Source organism: Musa acuminata, chromosome BXJ3-5 (genome assembly GCF_036884655.1).
Source record: "Musa acuminata AAA Group cultivar baxijiao chromosome BXJ3-5, Cavendish_Baxijiao_AAA, whole genome shotgun sequence".
NCBI classification, from domain to species: domain Eukaryota; kingdom Viridiplantae; phylum Streptophyta; class Magnoliopsida; order Zingiberales; family Musaceae; genus Musa; species Musa acuminata.
The window spans coordinates 31,150,693-31,167,500 of NC_088353.1; the positions used below are offsets into that span (position 1 = coordinate 31,150,693).

The 16,808-nt window shown below is 36.7% G+C and overlaps 1 protein-coding gene across 1 annotated transcript in view; it reads left to right on the plus strand.

Annotated features, from left to right (window-relative positions):
• The first annotated feature begins 6,471 nt into the window (after positions 1-6,471).
• LOC135637890 (E3 ubiquitin-protein ligase ORTHRUS 2-like) overlaps positions 6,472-16,808 on the plus strand; it is a 10,966-nt gene continuing 629 nt past the window's right edge. The window contains exons 1-8 of the mRNA XM_065150757.1: positions 6,472-7,108; positions 13,096-13,628; positions 13,862-13,987; positions 15,408-15,507; positions 15,628-15,689; positions 15,806-15,908; positions 16,275-16,416; positions 16,531-16,748. Of these exons, the coding sequence (XP_065006829.1) occupies positions 6,623-7,108; positions 13,096-13,628; positions 13,862-13,987; positions 15,408-15,507; positions 15,628-15,689; positions 15,806-15,908; positions 16,275-16,416; positions 16,531-16,748 (1,770 nt within the window). The 5' untranslated portion in view covers positions 6,472-6,622. The remainder of the gene's footprint in view (positions 7,109-13,095; positions 13,629-13,861; positions 13,988-15,407; positions 15,508-15,627; positions 15,690-15,805; positions 15,909-16,274; positions 16,417-16,530; positions 16,749-16,808) is intronic.

Below are 16,808 nucleotides of genomic sequence, written 5' to 3' on the forward strand. Positions count from 1 at the left end.
TCTAGTTGCGGTGAGGTAAAGCAAACTTTCTATCATACCCCTATAAGCTTTTTGATTAAAGCTTTTTCCACTTTAATCAATTTTTAACTTAGTGGAGGTGCTCATAGGAGTGTTGATAGCCTTTAAGCTATCCATATTAAACCTTTTTAGCAAATCTAAAGCATATTTTGTTTGACTAAGAAATATATCATTACTTAGTTGTTTGATTTGTAAGCCCAAAAAGAAAGTTAATTCCCGCATCAAACTCATTTCAAATTCAAGACTTATACTTTTAGCAAATGACTCACATAGAGATTCATTCGTAGAATCGAAAATGATATCATCAACATAAATTTGAACAATAAAAAAATTATTTTTTAAATTTTTTATAAACAATGTAGTGTCGACCTTGCCTTTAGAGAAATTATTTTCGATAAAAATGAGCTAAGTCTCTTATACTAAGTCCTTAGGGCTTGTTTCAATCCATAAAGAGCTTTAGTCAATTTAAATACATAATTATGGAGATTATCATTCTCAAATCTGGGAGATTGTTCAACATAAACTTCTTCGGAAATAAAGAAATTAAGAAATACACTTTTAACATCCATTTGAAACAACTTAAAATTATTAGTACTAGCATAGGCAAGAAGCATCCTTATGGCTTCTAATCGTGCCACAAGAGCGAAGGTTTTTTCAGAATTGATACCTTCTTCTTGGTTGAAACCCTTGGCCACTAATCTAGTCTTGTTTCGAACTACGATACCAAATTTATCTTGCTTGTTTCTAAAGACCCGTTTAGTACTAATAACTAAATGGTCACTTGGCCTAGAAACAAGCTTCCACACCTCATTTCTCTCAAATTGATTCAACTCCTCTTGCATTATGATGACCCATGAATCATCTTTCAATGCCTCATCAATATACTTAGGTTCAATTTGGGAGAGAAAAGTGACATTTGCACATAAATTCTTAAGAGATGAACGAGTTTGAACCCCTTTAGATGTGTCTCCTATTATTAGCTCCTTAGGATGAGCATCTATATACTTCCATTCCTTCGGTAAAGAAGGTTCAGAAGAAGATGTATCTAAGTTGCTAGAAGGAGAAAGTGATTCATTCAAGTTCAAAATTTCAAAATTAAGATCATCATCAAAATTATTTTTCTTAACTTCGGAAATTTCATTAAAAACCACATGAATTGATTCTTCTATAATCAAAGTTCTTTTGTTAAAGATACGAAAGACTTTAGAAATGTAAGAATAACCAAGAAAAATTCTTTCATTAGATTTTGCATCAAACTTTCCTAAGGTATCTTTTTCATTCAATATAAAGCATTTACATCCGAAAACTTTAAAGTGTGAAACATTAGATTTTTTGTTGTTCCACAACTTATAAGGAGTTTTGGAAAGTAATGATCTATTGTTAGAAATCACAGTTTTGAAATTCACCACCGTGATCACTTCGAATTGATGAAATCATAAAACTTTTTTCATTTTGAACAAGTTTACAAAACTTAGAGAAATACCTAAAGCAATCATTTTTGTGTGCTAAGAAGTAAGTTCATGTGTATCTACTAAAATCATCCACAATGACAAATGCATATTTGTTATCTCCTAGGGTTGATGTAGCAATTGGTCCAAACAAGTCTATATGGATCAATTGCAAAGGTCTAGAGGTGCTTATTTGATTCTTAGGTTTGAAGCTATATTTTATTTGTTTTCCTAGTTGACATGCATCACACATATTATTCTTGACGAACTTGATATGAGGAATTTCTCTTATAAGTTCTTTAGATGAAATTTGAGAGATTAGTTTCATGCTAGCATGACCTAATCTCCTATGCCAAAGCCAAGCATCATTATTCAAAATCAAAAAACACATTTCATTGTAAAGATCATTGATGTCAATAGTGTATATGTTATTTTATTTTAGTACAATCATAGATGTGTTTTTGTATGGTTTTTCAATAATGCAAGCATTAGATTCAAATCTAACAATATATCATTTATCACATAATTGACTAATACTCAAAAGGTTATGCTTTAAACTATCAACTAATAATACATCTTCAATAAGAATGTTGAATTTGTTACCTATGGCTCCTTTGCCAATGATTTTACCCTTGTTGTTATCTCCAAAGGTGACATATCCATCATCTAGGCTAGTGAGCTTAGAAAAATGAGATGGATCTCCGGTCATATACCTTGAGCATCCACTATCAATGTACCATCTCTTGCTCCTAGCTTGTGATGGTACATTTTTCTACAAAAAGAGATGATTTTTAGGTACCCATTTGATCTTGAGTGCCTCAAAAATCGATCTATATAACTTATCATATTGCATTGAGTCATTTGAGGTTCTTTTAAGAACTCAAATCAATTTATGTGGACTAAATTTCTTGAATATACATTTGCATGCAACATGTCCAAGTTTGTAACAAAAGTTACATTTGGTATGAGGTGATACATGCAAGGTAGGGCCTTTAATAAATGTGGTTAGATTTTGATGAGAGCTACTCATAAATCTGATTTTGTCGTTCCTATAAACGTGACCCTTGTTGGCAAGGATCATGTTCAAGGACTTGCTACCAACCTCAAATTTCTTCAAGGTATCTTTGAGTAGCAAGTTTTTCTTTTGAAGTATTTCTAAATCATGGTATTTTGTGCAAGGAGCTAAGCTATTTTCAAGCTCAATCTTTACTCTATCAAAATTGCTAATAAGAGAAGTATGTTCCTTTTTCAAAGAATTATACTTTTTACTCAAAATTTTACATTCATCAAATAATTCATGAAAAGCACTTGAAAGCTCATCAAAAGTTAAATTTATGTCTAACGAATTTGTTACATCATCTCCAATGACCATTAGTGCATAGTGAGCAACTTGCTCGGTGTTGGTTGGCTCCTCTTCTTCGGAAGCGCTTAAGTCGTCCCATGTAGCTTTGAGCGCCTTCTTCTTTGGTTGCCTCCTCTTTGCTTGGGGACATTCACTCTTGAAGTGTCCCGGCTTCTTGCATTCATAGTATATCACTTGTTCTTTAGTTTAAATTTATTTTTAGTATCATTTTTTAATTTATTTTTTTAATAAATTTTTTAAATTTTCTTGTTAATAGTGCAAAGTCTTCATCAAGGTCCTCATCACTTGAGTTTTCTTTCAAGTGGTCTTCTTATGTTCTTAGTGCTATATCCTTCATGTTCTTTGGAGGGGTGTCCTCAAGCTCTTCATGAGCTTTATATGTCATTCCATAGGTCATTAGTGATCCAATTAGTTCTTCAAGAGAAAAGTTATTTAGATCTTTGGCCTCTTGAATAGTCGTTACTTTAAGATCCCAATTTTTTGGTAGAGATCTTAAAATCTTATTAACTAGTTCAAAATTCGATAAATCTTTACCAAGTCCTTTTAGACCATTGACTACATTCGTAAATTGGGTATACATGTCTCCAATGGTGTCACTCAGTTTCATTCAAAACAATTTATAACAATGCATAAAAGATTAATTTTTGACTCCTTCACTCTACTAGTGCCTTCATGAGTCACTTCGAGTATGTGCCAAATGTCAAAAGTCATTTCACAAATCGATACTCGATTAAACTCGTTTTTATCTAATGTACAAAATAAGGCATTCATAGCCTTTGTGTTTAAAGTAAAAGTCTTCTTCTCTAACTCATTCCAATCATTTATTGGAAGAGAAAACTTTTGAAAATCATTTTTGACAACGTTCGAAAGCTCAAAATCCATTAAAATTAGGAAGATCCTCATTCTAGTCTTCCAATATGTGTAATCCGTCCCATTGAACATGGGCGGACATGTAATTGAATGGCCCTCTAGTTGCCGACAAATACCATCTCTCTTAGGTTTAAAACCAAATGAGAGTGAACCTTGCTCTGATACCAATTGTTAGGATCCAAAGCGGCACTAAGAGGGGGGGTGAATTAGTGCAGCGAAAAACTTTTCGATTCTCATATAAAATATTTTGTACATTCAAAGGAAATCGATTCGGAAAGATAATAACTTTAAAATGTAAGAGAGCATAAGTGTAGTGAAAGCAAGATGAGGAGAAGTACTTTGCTATGAAATGATTTGGAGTTAAAGAAAATTGCTCAAAACAAAATGCAAACCAGATTTAGAGTGGTTTGGTCAACGTGACCTACATCCATTTTTAGATTCCTCCTCCGATAAGGTCTTCAGCGTCCACTAAAGGCCTTCTTTTAATAGGTGAAGATCGAACACCTCTTTATAGCACTTTCTCCTTTTTCCCAGGTTTAGGAGATGAACCCTTACAAGTCTCACTCCTCTTTCTTGGATGGTTACAAGGCTAAGAGATGAAGGAGGAGAACTCTAACTTTACAACACTTTAAGACTCAAGAACTCAAGATTATGTCAATAGGTTTTGTGCCCTTTCATGCAGGAAAGGGTGGGGTTTTTATAGGCCCCAATGGCTTCAAAAATGGAGCCAAAAATTGTCTAATCTTATATTTCTAGGGTCCTGGCGGTACCACTGTCATTATTGGGCAGTACTACCGCTTGACACGTGACACTAGGCAGTATTATCGCTCAGTCTGGGTGGTACCATCGCCTGATAGAGCTCAGAGACTAAGCTCTAGCGGTACCACCGCCTAACAGGGGCGGTACCATCGCTGGCAAGCTATTTTGTTGGGAGTTCGAGAGTTCGTTGGAAGTTCGGATGTTCGTTGGAAGTTCTGCCAGAACCAACCGAGAAGTCCAGGAGCTTGCTAAAGAAGCTCGTCAGAACTCATCAAGAAGATCATCGTGAAGTCCAAGAGCTTGCTGGGAGTCCACTGGAACATTACCGAGAGATCGTCAAAAGTTCGCCGGAAGATCGCCGGAAGTTTGTTGGAAGAAACCTAGACTTACGGACTTATTTAGCTTAGTAAATGTCTTAAATTTTGTATTTAGCACATAATTAAGATTGGAATTGGGCCAACCCAATTAGGAGATAATTGGGCCCAAGTTTGGGCTGTGTTGGGCAAGAGAAAGGCTCAAACAGTGACCAAACAAGTGAAACCGTCGTGGCACAGTCTTCGAGATTGTGTCAGGCGATAGTACCATCTAGACACAATCTTCTAGGCAGTGGTACCACCAAACTGGGTGTTACTGCCTAGTGTCAAGCTGCAGGCGGTGGTACTACCTAGTGCAGGCAGTGGTACCGCCCGTACCATAAAATTTCAAGAATTTAAATTTTAGCTTCAAGTTTTGATGTCATTTGAGGTCTATAAATACCCCAACTATTCCTGCATGAAGTAGTAAAAAAAGTGAACAAAAATTCTATGTTTATAGGGTTGAAAACCCTTGTAAAGTATAGAGTCCCTCCTCCTAAAATTTAGAGACCATTCTAAGTGAGAGTGTGAGAGAAGCTTTATAAAAAGGGGGTGTAAAGGTTCTCTCCTAACCCTGCAAAAGGAGAATAGAGTTGTAAGAAGGAGATTAATCTTTATCTATTAAAGAAAGATCCTTAGTGGATACCGATGGCTTCGACGGAAGAGGAATCGGTGGAGTGGATCTAGGTCACGACGATCGAACCACTATAACTCGGGTTGCATTTACTTCTTGCAATTTACATTTACTGCAAATTGCCCTTCTTTACTCGCACTACTCAATTTCCTTAATCTTCTCTTTGCACTCTTACAAAAGCTTTCAAGTTTAATTTCTTTCCGAAATAGATTTAATCGAAACAAATATTTTTCGGAATCAATACTTTTCTTCGCTGCACTAATTCACCCCCTTTCTTAGTGCCGACTCGTTCCTAATAATTGGTATCAGAGTCATATTCATTTCTTATTTGGTTTAACACTCAAGAGAAATGACTCTTTTCGGCTTTCAAGAGGGTCACTCTCTTATTCATTCTCCCATGTTCAATGGGACGGACTACATATATTAGAAAACTCAAATGAGAGTTTTCTTGCTTTCCTTATATTTGAATTTATGGAACATTATCAAAAGTGGTTTTCAAAAGTCTTCTACTTTAATGAAAGAATAGAATGAGTTAGAGAAGAAAACTTGTTCCTTAAATGCTAGAGCTATGAACGCTCTATTTTGCGCTTTGGATAAAACTGAGTTTAATCGGGTATTCTACTTGCAAAATGACTTTCGATATATGACACACTCTCGAAATCACACATAAAGGCACAAATAAAGTAAAAGATTCGAAGATCAATTTTTTAATATGAATTTAAAAAAAATCTAAAGTTAGAAACTTTTTTCAAGAATCCTCTCCATATTTATTTTATAGGAAGAAAAATTCAAATAAAAATTTAAAAATTATCTAATTTTTATTAGGAAATAGAAGATTAAAAAATAATATAGCCATTGTCCTTTGCACGATTGAAGCGAGATTGTATGACGATCTTGACCCTTCTTTTTATTCATTATGATAATATTAACAATAGAAAAATTCATTTCATGTCGTATTTGAAAGGGCAAAATAGATCCTCGATTAAGTCAACTCGCACATCGGACCTTTGCTTCCCCTCAGCCCCATTCGTGGAAAGAATTCAAACCCCCTCCTCTCTCCCCATTCTTCTCTCCTCTCGGAACCCCGCGCTTCCCACCCGCCCTCCTCCGCCGCCCCGCTCCGCCTCACCGTAACCCTCCTCCGCTGCTTTCGTCGCCGTTCTTTGGTTTTCTTTTGATGGCTCCGGACCTCCCCTGCGACGGAGACGGCGTCTGCATGGTTTGTCGCGCGCCGCCGCCAGAGGCCGAGGTGGTGAACTGCCACACGTGTACGACGCCATGGCACGCGGGCTGCCTCTCCAAGCCGCCGGAGACGCTCGCGGCAGTCGCGGACTGGCAGTGCCCGGACTGCTCGCCGCTTGACGATGGCGGCGCTGCTTTGCCCGCTGCCGCCGTTTACGCATCTGGCGAGAAGTCTGACCTGATCTCCGCCGTCTGGGCGATCGAGGCGGACGCCTCGTTGACTGAGCGGGAGAAAGCCAAGCGGCGGCAGGCTCTTGTGAGCGGTAAGAAGGTTGTGGAGGAGGAGGAAGAAGAAGAAGAAGAAGAGGAAGGGGGGAAGAAGAAGAGGAAGAAAGCTGAGGGTGGAGATGATGTTCTTGATTTGCTCGATGAGAAGTTCAACTGCTCTTTTTGCTTGCAGTTGCCGGAGCGGCCGGTCACCGTGAGTGATTACTCTTTGTTGCTTCTTGTACTTGTCTCGACAAGTTCATTTGGTTTCTGTAGAAACTGACAGTCACATTTTGATCCATAAAGTCATTAGAGAGTCATACGTCAAATGGTATCGATTCATCTCCTCTTTAGTTCCTCTATGCGGTTTTCCAACTCCCCCGACGTTAATTTCTGCTGAGTTCATATCGAGATCTGGATGCATGTGGAGTTCATATGATCCACATGATGGTAGCTCTTGTTGATCTTTAGTTTCTTCTGCATTTCTTTCGTTCTCAGGGCTCCCAAAATATTCATCTCCTCAAAATATCCTCCGTTTTCTCACTTTGGCAAAGACCTGGATCCTTGTTCTTGTTAACTTTCCGAATCTATCTTTCTGTCTTGTGAATCTTTATCCATGCACAGTGGTGAAGCATGGGCTGAGAGACTGATCTGGGTAACATTCTTGGATGTCTTTGGTTTCCCTGCTTTATAGTTTCTACATGGTTTACCATTTTAGTAGATGTTTTGGTGCTTTCATGCCTTTTCTTCCTGTTATTTTGTCTTTAATCCAAAGTAATTAATGAAGTCTAACTGAAAGAGTGGAGTGACGGAGATGGCAGAGTGGTATCTGTTATTTTCTGCATGTGCCATCTTTATCTGAAAACTTGAAGGCAGCGTCACAAAGTTCTGCTGAGTTTCCAATTTATTTGACATTCGGCATACACGTTATAAATGATTTACTTCAAGAGTTTGGTTGGCTGATTTACTTCTCTAGTAACTTGTTTGAAAGCTTCAGCTCATATCAAACTTATTTGCACATCATATTCTTTACACTTCACCGAACAGCTTCATAACTTAAAAACATTATTGTTTAAAATCTTTTGTGGATTTTCTTTTACCAGGCCTTCTTTCTCTTGTAAAATTTGTGGAAATTAGTTTCCTCTCACAACTTTAATTTCTATTTTCTCTACCATATTGTTTACCACTTGTCTTCTTTTCCTTTTACTTGTGAACAATGGAGAAGTCATGGATGATTTACATAAGAGCTTGGTCAGCCTTATTCACTTCTCTCTACCAACTTGTTTGAAAGCTTCAGCTCATATCAAACTTATTTGATTACTTATAGATTTTTCTTCACATAAATTTAAAAATCTTTTAGGGAATATCTTTTACCTTGCATTCTTTCCATTGTAGTGGAAATTTATTTCCTCATCTCTAATTTCTACTTTTCCTACCATGTCATTTACCACTTTTGTTCCTTTCCTTTTGCTCATGAACAATGCAAATTTGTACTGATAGCACAATCTCTCCTTTCAGTTCAGATGGTAGTATTGAAGGAAGAAGTTTTAGACACCGTGACGAGTATATTATTTTTGCTTGTATTAGCAACTATCATTTCCTGTTTTGTTAAATGAAACTGTAGTTTGCTACATTTTTTTACTTTCATTTTTTGTTAGAATATATTGTTTGACAACAGCATACGCTATAAAATTATGAGGTTAATATGTGATGGTTGCATATTTCGAGAAGGATCAAGCTGTAGAAAATATTTATGTCTATTGCCTTTCTGGTCTGTTCCAGGTCTATATTAGTCCATATTGCTTCCTTACCAAAATGGCTGCAGAATATAGCATATGTTTTTATTATTGTCATTATTTTTGTTAAAATAATTGAGTGTTTTAAGCTTTATTAGTGAACTGGTCCATGATTAAATAGACTAGGTTAAACTTCACATCTTTAGAAGCTGCCTTTTTTGTAGCCTTCATTGCTGGGCTGAGGTCACAATTAGCCAGCATGTATACAGTTGTCTCAGAGGTAGGTTGTCGGTGCTTTGTAGATGTGCAGACTGGTGAGTAAATTTTCTCCTTGATTTTTCCCTCAATTTTCTTCGCCACTTGTTGTTGGGACACTTGGGACAACAGGGTGGTGTGTTGGGTTGTGTTGGCTTAACTGAACTCCCTTTTTTGCATGTTGATTGACGCAAGGCATGCTATTAGTGTACCAAGAATTGGTTAAAAGCTCAATATGACCTAGTCTGCTTTCTGAAACTTGATTTTAGATTTATTTTTTTCCTCAAAATTAAGTATCTTATCAGTTGGTTGTAATTCTTGTAATTAAAATGAAATAACTAATAATTTTGTGGGTTTTATGAAGTTGTGTTGGCAGTAAAAATTAAGCCTCAATGCTAGATATTCAAGAATATAGCTTGGATATAGGAATCAAAGAAATAAAGTGGAACTTGCAAATTACATCTGTGCTTGGACTAAGGTTGAAAATATTGAACAAGTTGAAACATAAGTTGCTAAAACAAAGAATTGACTTTATGTAGAAAACTGTCATAAAATTGATCAAAAGAGAAGGTAATAAGAAATGCCATGTGCTCTTGTGCCAATTTGAACTGTCTCTCACATAGTTCTTGAAGGCTCCATTCCTCTGTTTCATGCTTCACGTGCAAGATGAGAACACATTGCTTTCATTTTTAAGAAGCATCTAACAAAATCTTTCATCAAGTGATGTACTAGGATGCAACTCTAGTTTTCCCTTTTCCTTTTCTGCTTTTGTTTTGAGTTTGTTCGTTCTTTGTTATGCTTTTGAACTGCAGTTTTAATGGCTTTTAACAAACTAGACACAATTCACTAGATTAAGGTTGTGGTACAAATTCTAGAATTATATTCTTTGTTTTCTTCACATTATTTATATGGTATGTCATCAATGTTTTCATATTCTTTTTGGTAGAAGTTTATTTCCAATGGTGAACTGGTTTGTTATTTCTTTTTCTCTTTCGTGCACATAATCTACATTGAATATGTTACATACTTACTATTTCTATCCCCAATAGCCCAACTGTGAATAAGGATGAATACTGTTATAGTATTCTTCTATAGCAAGGAATATGGGGTTTGCAATGATGATTTTAAAAATTGATCTTGGAGACGCACTGGATGTTTCTTATTATGGCACCACCACAAGAAAACACAACTGCAACAACTGACAACATTATTCAGCAGTAAGTTGTCATTTGTGATACATGGGTTTTATCAATATTTGAAAAGAGGCACAAGGCTTTCAGCTTATTATAAAGGGATTTGGAGAGACATTGCTTCACGAAGTCCTGATTTGATATATAGGCTGCGGTTTGAAATTGGAGATCGGTATTGAGTAATTGAAAGTGGATTGGAAGCTGTTATGGTGTTTCAAGAGAAAAAGGGAATGATCTTGTATTTATGTGGAGATAAAGGTTGATTCTTGCTACTTTTGTTTGGAGCAAGCAATATATGAAACAAATAAGCATCCAAAAAAAAGAAATTGCCAAGAATGCCATGCTATTTGGGATATTCCATGTTGAAGAACATATGAGATCTTCATTGAGCACATAATTACTGCAATGTGCTGACTTCTTCCCTTCCTCTATTTCTTGTTATCATCTGCCACTTTTGTTTCTTAATTGATGAACACATATCGTGTTTAATAATTTATCATTTTATGAGCAAGGCATTGACCTTGATCATTCAAATGATAATTAAATTCTTTAGGACAGTCAGCATGCCAGGGGGTCATGCATGTAGGTAGTTCATCCCCTCAGCCTCAGGAAGCACCGTGCGGCAAACCATGCAGATGCCATCATCGTCACAGGAGAGCTCAGGAGCCATCAGAGAAAGATTCAAGGAGCACTGATCAGCTAAGTAGCAACATAAGTAATTGAGAAAAGTTATAGTTTGGCGAAGTGACAAAAGAGTAGTGGCAGGGCTTGTGAGGGAAAGAAGCATGGGGTTTCTAAAGAATGGAGAAAATAATTGGGGGGCGGTTTAAAACGTTACTACAAGCTCAATCAAAGGGGCCAAACTATTAATGAGTGGTTGGATGTACTTGTAGTCTAAATTAATGTCAATTACCTATTTTGGTCCTTAATTATATGATATAGAATTCAAGCCAAGTTGTTTGTTGTCAGATATTTGTTATAGTATGCTTTTTTTATTTCTTAATCATAATATGGAATTGTCGCTTGAATTCTTTAGTTATTTAAGAAAATCACAATTTTAAATTACCTATTTTAGAGCATCTTGAGTCTAAATGCAAGTGTTAAGATATGTGGTTTCCATTTTGAACTATTTTGTTATTTAAAGCAAATTTTAAGGAGATTTGTATTGGAGGACTTGATGCTTGAAGAAGCAAATTAAATTGTGAGTGTATTATGATTAAAAGAAGAGGTTTCGTACAATGATAAGGTTGCTCCTTTACAACCTAGGAGATCAGGATGGAATCAACCTCGCTACGTACATTGACTCTCCCTAGGCTCTACATTGGCCCTGCATTGGTGGGAGCCTTATGCACTAGGTTTGATTTTTTTATGAGCGAAGGGATTTCAAGACCACATGTTAGCCCTTTTCTTATGAAAATCAACATGGATCATCTTTGGTCATCCACTCCTAGAATGCATTTGAGATTAGTCAAAGTATTTCGGATCAACTGATCTCCCACTCCTTGAATGCAAAATTAACATTTCAATTAGAAGGCATTGCAAATAATAAAAAAAAAAAGAATGATGTCTCGTGTTTGTATAACTACGATAATTTTAGTTTAAAACACATGTTGTTTGAGGTCATTATGCATGATTTCATGTCACCTTACAGTGGATTAGTTGACGAGGTGTTTACTTTGCTGCCTGCAGTCGAATGTGGCATGTACTTGCAAGCTAGGTTTTTTCTTTCCTACTTTGCGAATGGATACTTGAATTCCAGGTATGGCTCCTAATAATCTAACCTCTAGAGCATACAATGTGCTCTATACCACTGAGCTAATAGCTCGTTATGTATTATTCTTCAATTTCGAATAATAATCAGAATCCTTCTTATTCATTTGACTCTGTACCAACTAGTGATACAAGCCATAGTACACAGTACACTCTTAATTAAAGGAAACTGAACATAGGATGGTCTATCCACTTTGGAAAATTCTGAATTTCCATTAACAGTATTTATTACAATTTGAAACATTTTTATCTTTGTAAACTTGTATACCAATCGTCTCATGCAACTTAGGTTTGGAAATAGATGTTGCACATTCATTTGATTTGGTTTCTATCAGTTCAGACTGGAGAATCCATACATTGTGAACAAGACAATTAAAATGAGCAAATTTGGGTCATTATCTCGTTAATGAAGCATGTCATGTTTATTTAGTGGTTCGTGTTTGGGAAAAAAAAATGCACGTGATCTGTCAAGCAATTCAATCAGTGATGTGCGAATAATTTCAATTAAGAAATTGTGAGTGATGCAAGAAATCTAATGTGATGATGCTTCCTATTTTTTTGAAGGAATTGGCAGAGTTCCTTGTTGTGACTTTTGGTCTCTTCTCTATCATGCCTTTTGTTTTTCTTTGGTCCTTGTGAATGTTAACTCATTGCTCGCAACAGGTGTGCAACCTTCTTGTACTGTGCGCTCTTTGACAGCCCATGCCAGCTTAACCATACCACTAACTTCTCACTGTGTAGTGTATGTCTTGTTGAGTTGCACCATGACATGCACAGTTAATGCATTGTCATTGAAATGCCACTATTTTGAAAAATGAATCATTGTAGGGGCAAAAACCATTGCAGTTGAATTTGATTTCTTGGGTTGATCCTATGTGAAATAATAGTAAAGAGATCTGCATTATCCCCTTCAGACCAGGAATGCTAATATTTACTACGTGCCCACAATATTGCCATATTGATGGATATGGTGAGATTGTGCTTGTATATGATGCGAGTACAACAGTGCATATTTCAGTTGTCAAAAGTGTTTTTTGGTCAAATCTTTCTGAAAATGCCTAGGCATGCAAGTCTTGAATTAATAAATTGGTATTTGCCAGTTAGTAGTTGTAATGCCAATTTGGCTCTTTTTTTTTCATTTAGATTCTATTTGAGCAACATATAAGAAGGGGACTCTTGATTGATGATCATCTGTGAACTGCTAATACAAAATTGTAAATATTTCATGCACTTCTTTTCTTTCCTTGCAGACACCCTGTGGCCACAATTTCTGCTTAAAATGTTTCCAAAAGTGGGTCGGGCAGGGTAAACATACATGTGCAAAGTGCCGATTTTCTATCCCGCCTAAAATGGTGTCCCAACCAAGAATCAACTCAGCCCTTGTAGTGGCTATTCGTATGGCAAAGGCTGCAAAGTCAGCCACATCTGGGGGCCAAACAAATGTATATCATTTCATTCGAAATGAAAGCAGACCTGAGAAGGCATTTACTACTGAGAGGGCTAAGAAGGCTGGTAAAGCAAATGCATGCAGTGGCCAGATATTTGTTACTATTGCTCCAGACCATTTTGGTCCAATACTTGCTGAGAATGACCCAAAAAGAAACCTAGGTGTGTTGGTTGGAGAGATGTGGGAGGACCGGATGGAATGCAGGCAATGGGGTGCCCATTTTCCTCATGTAGCAGGAATAGCTGGGCAGTCTGATTATGGTGCTCAATCAGTTGCACTCTCAGGAGGATACGAAGATGATGAAGATCATGGAGACTGGTTCCTTTATACTGGCAGGTGCTTTTACTTGCTGCAAATGTTCACAGTCCATCCTTTGAACAAACATGGCCAATTTAAGAATGTGGTTCTTTATAAATGTTTCCTGTTGTTTCTTGGCTTTGTCAGTTTTGTTCTTTCCTAATGCAATATATCTACTGATGTTCATTTCTTTGCTTATTTTCTGATTATTTAAGCAGTATATTTACTCTATGCATGTCTGACTTTGTTATTTTTTGATGCAAAATTGGAAGTGGTGGTCGTGACTTAAGTGGAAACAAACGCACGAACAAGGAGCAGGCCTTTGACCAGAAATTTGAGAAACTTAATGCAGCTTTAAGAGTTAGTTGCCTGAAAGGATATCCGGTTCGAGTTGTAAGGTAAGTGGCGCTACTCCTAGATTAGTAACTTACTGTACCCTGTCTGTGAGTTTCATTTTGATGGCACTAGAATAGTACTAAGCATCACAATCATACTTTATACTACATTTGGTCATTTGTTATTTTTCAAGTAATATGAGCATTTTTATGGCCTTGAGAACAAATAAAAATCTAAAGAGATGTTTGTGACATGCATGTATCTGTTTGGACACATTCTGTTGTTTGATGCAGCAAGGCGACTAGAGGCAAATACAATGACACAAAAGAAAATAGTTAATTTGAGTGTGTTCGGTATTGCATTATTGATTAACAAGAGACACCGGAGATCAAGGATTAAAATTTCGTATCGTACCGAAGTTTCGAGACTTGTTTGGTACGGTACGATACTATGTACCGAGCAGTACAATTCGGTATACCGCTCGGTATATATAAAAGTAAAAAAAAAAAAAAAACGATGGCCTCGTCGCCATTTTTGGCACGTGGGGAGAAGAAACCTTCTCCCCACACGGGCAGAAAGCGAGGCGACGTCGCCCCTTTATATATATATATATATATATATATATATATATATATATTAGTAAAAAGAAAAATTTTTCTATGACATCGCCCTCTCTTCTCCCCAACGGGGCGACGTTGCTAAAAAAAGAGGCGTCATCGCCTTTCTATATATATATATATATATATGTGTGTGTGTGTGTGTGTGTATATATATATATGCGTATATACATATATATATGTATATACATATATATACATATATATATATATATGTATATACATATATATACATATATACATACATACATACATATACATATATATATATATATATACATACATACATACATATACATATATATATATATATATATATATATATATCTGCCCGTGACATCTCCTCTTTTCTGCTCGCGATGTCGCCTCTCTTCTCCCCGCGATCGCGGATTCTTCTCCCCTCCCCGAGAGAAGTCGTCGACAGACGAGGAGGGAGAGCGACGCCGATCTCTAGGTTTTCCTCTTTTTCTCTCTTTTCTTTCTTCCCTCGCTTAATACCACCCTTCTCCCTTGATCACCGTCCGGGGTGGAAACAGCCCCAATTGATGGTACCGCCCGATTGCGAGCGGTCCGTATATCGGTTTGCTTGCGGACCCGTACATATCGCACGGTACGAGTGATATTATTCGAAATTAAAGACCTTGCTAGAGATAGAAAATTATTTTTGTTGATCAGTCTTTAAAAAATGTAGTAACTGCTCCACCCATGAATTTATATATGACAAAAATTATGGGTATAGGCATCAGACAAAGATTAATTTGGTTAGTTTAGATCAATTATTGTTTTTTGATAATCCTATTATATTTAATTTTTTTTTGCTTGTGTTGTAATTTCAGCATGACTAAAATATTTGTTTCATTGAAAGGTCTCATAAAGAGAAGCGCTCTTCATATGCTCCTGAATCTGGCGTGCGATATGATGGAATATACAGGATTGAGAAATGTTGGCAGAAAGTTGGGGTTCAAGTATGTGATGTGCCTGCCATGTACATGGATTGTTTACCTTTTCTGCATTATTTATATTTCAACAGACAGTGAGGAAACCTGATTTGTGGATAATATTGTTGGTTTTTTATCTTTTTCCAGGGATACAAGGTCTGCAGATATCTCTTTGTTCGCTGTGACAATGAACCAGCACCCTGGACCAGGTTTTGTTTTGATATATGTATATATAGCTTGTTCTTTGAGTGCCATATCTATGCATTTTTTGTGTTCAGTTAATTCGCATTGTTTAAAAAAAATGTCAACTTGATTGCGAATTCAGTGATGAACATGGTGATCAGCCCCGCCCCTTGCCTTCTGTTAAAGAACTGAACAGTGCAACTGATATTACAGAGAGGAAGGAAAGCCCTGCATGGGACTTTGATGTATGGATCTGTTCTGTGAACTTTTTCAAACCATTAACAAATTTAGCTCAACTACATTCTTCAACAGATATTTATGGCAGATCTAACATCATCTCTTCTGCAATTCTTGAGTGATAGGTTATTCACCAAAGTGCATATAATAGATTTTTTCTTTTCCTCTTGTTTGTGTTGCTTTAAGATAGAACATGATAATATACTCCTTGTTTGGCAATGATACATCTCAGTAATAGTTCATTTTGAGTCATGTTTTCTTGCACATTCTTAAGCTGTCAGTGTTATCATTGACCTTTTGATGCTAAGGAATTTTTTTTTCTTGTTGAGTTTAAAAGGTCACAAATCAGATACCTTAATTTGTTGCATTAACAGGTAAAACATGGCTGGAGATGGGTGAAGTCTCCACCAACAAGCAGAAAGCCTGTGACAAGTAGTGATACCGACGGGAAAAAAGGTGGTAGAAAAGCAGTAAGGCATGCCCACAAATTGTCCGTAAGGGAGAGGCTACTGAAAGGTTTGCCTCCTTATGTGCTTGTGGATTATCTCATGTTTGCTATCATCTTCTTCTATGCTTGGTTTGAAGTTTGCCTGTTATTGTGCTAAATGTTGCACTCTTTTTGGCCTACAGAATTCAGCTGTCTTCTTTGCCGAAAAGTAATGACTCAACCACTGACGACTCCCTGTGGCCACAACTTCTGCAAATCTTGCTTGCTTGAGGCATTCGCTGATAAATCCTTTGTGCGGGAAAGAATTTGTGAAGGTGGTCGCACCCTCCGAGCTCAGAAAATTGTTAAAAGATGTCCTTCTTGCTCTACCGATATATCTGACTTTCTATGGAACCCCCAGGTAGGACACAACATGATCCGTATCAGTTCACCGACAACTAATTATAATGCTGTTGAGTAT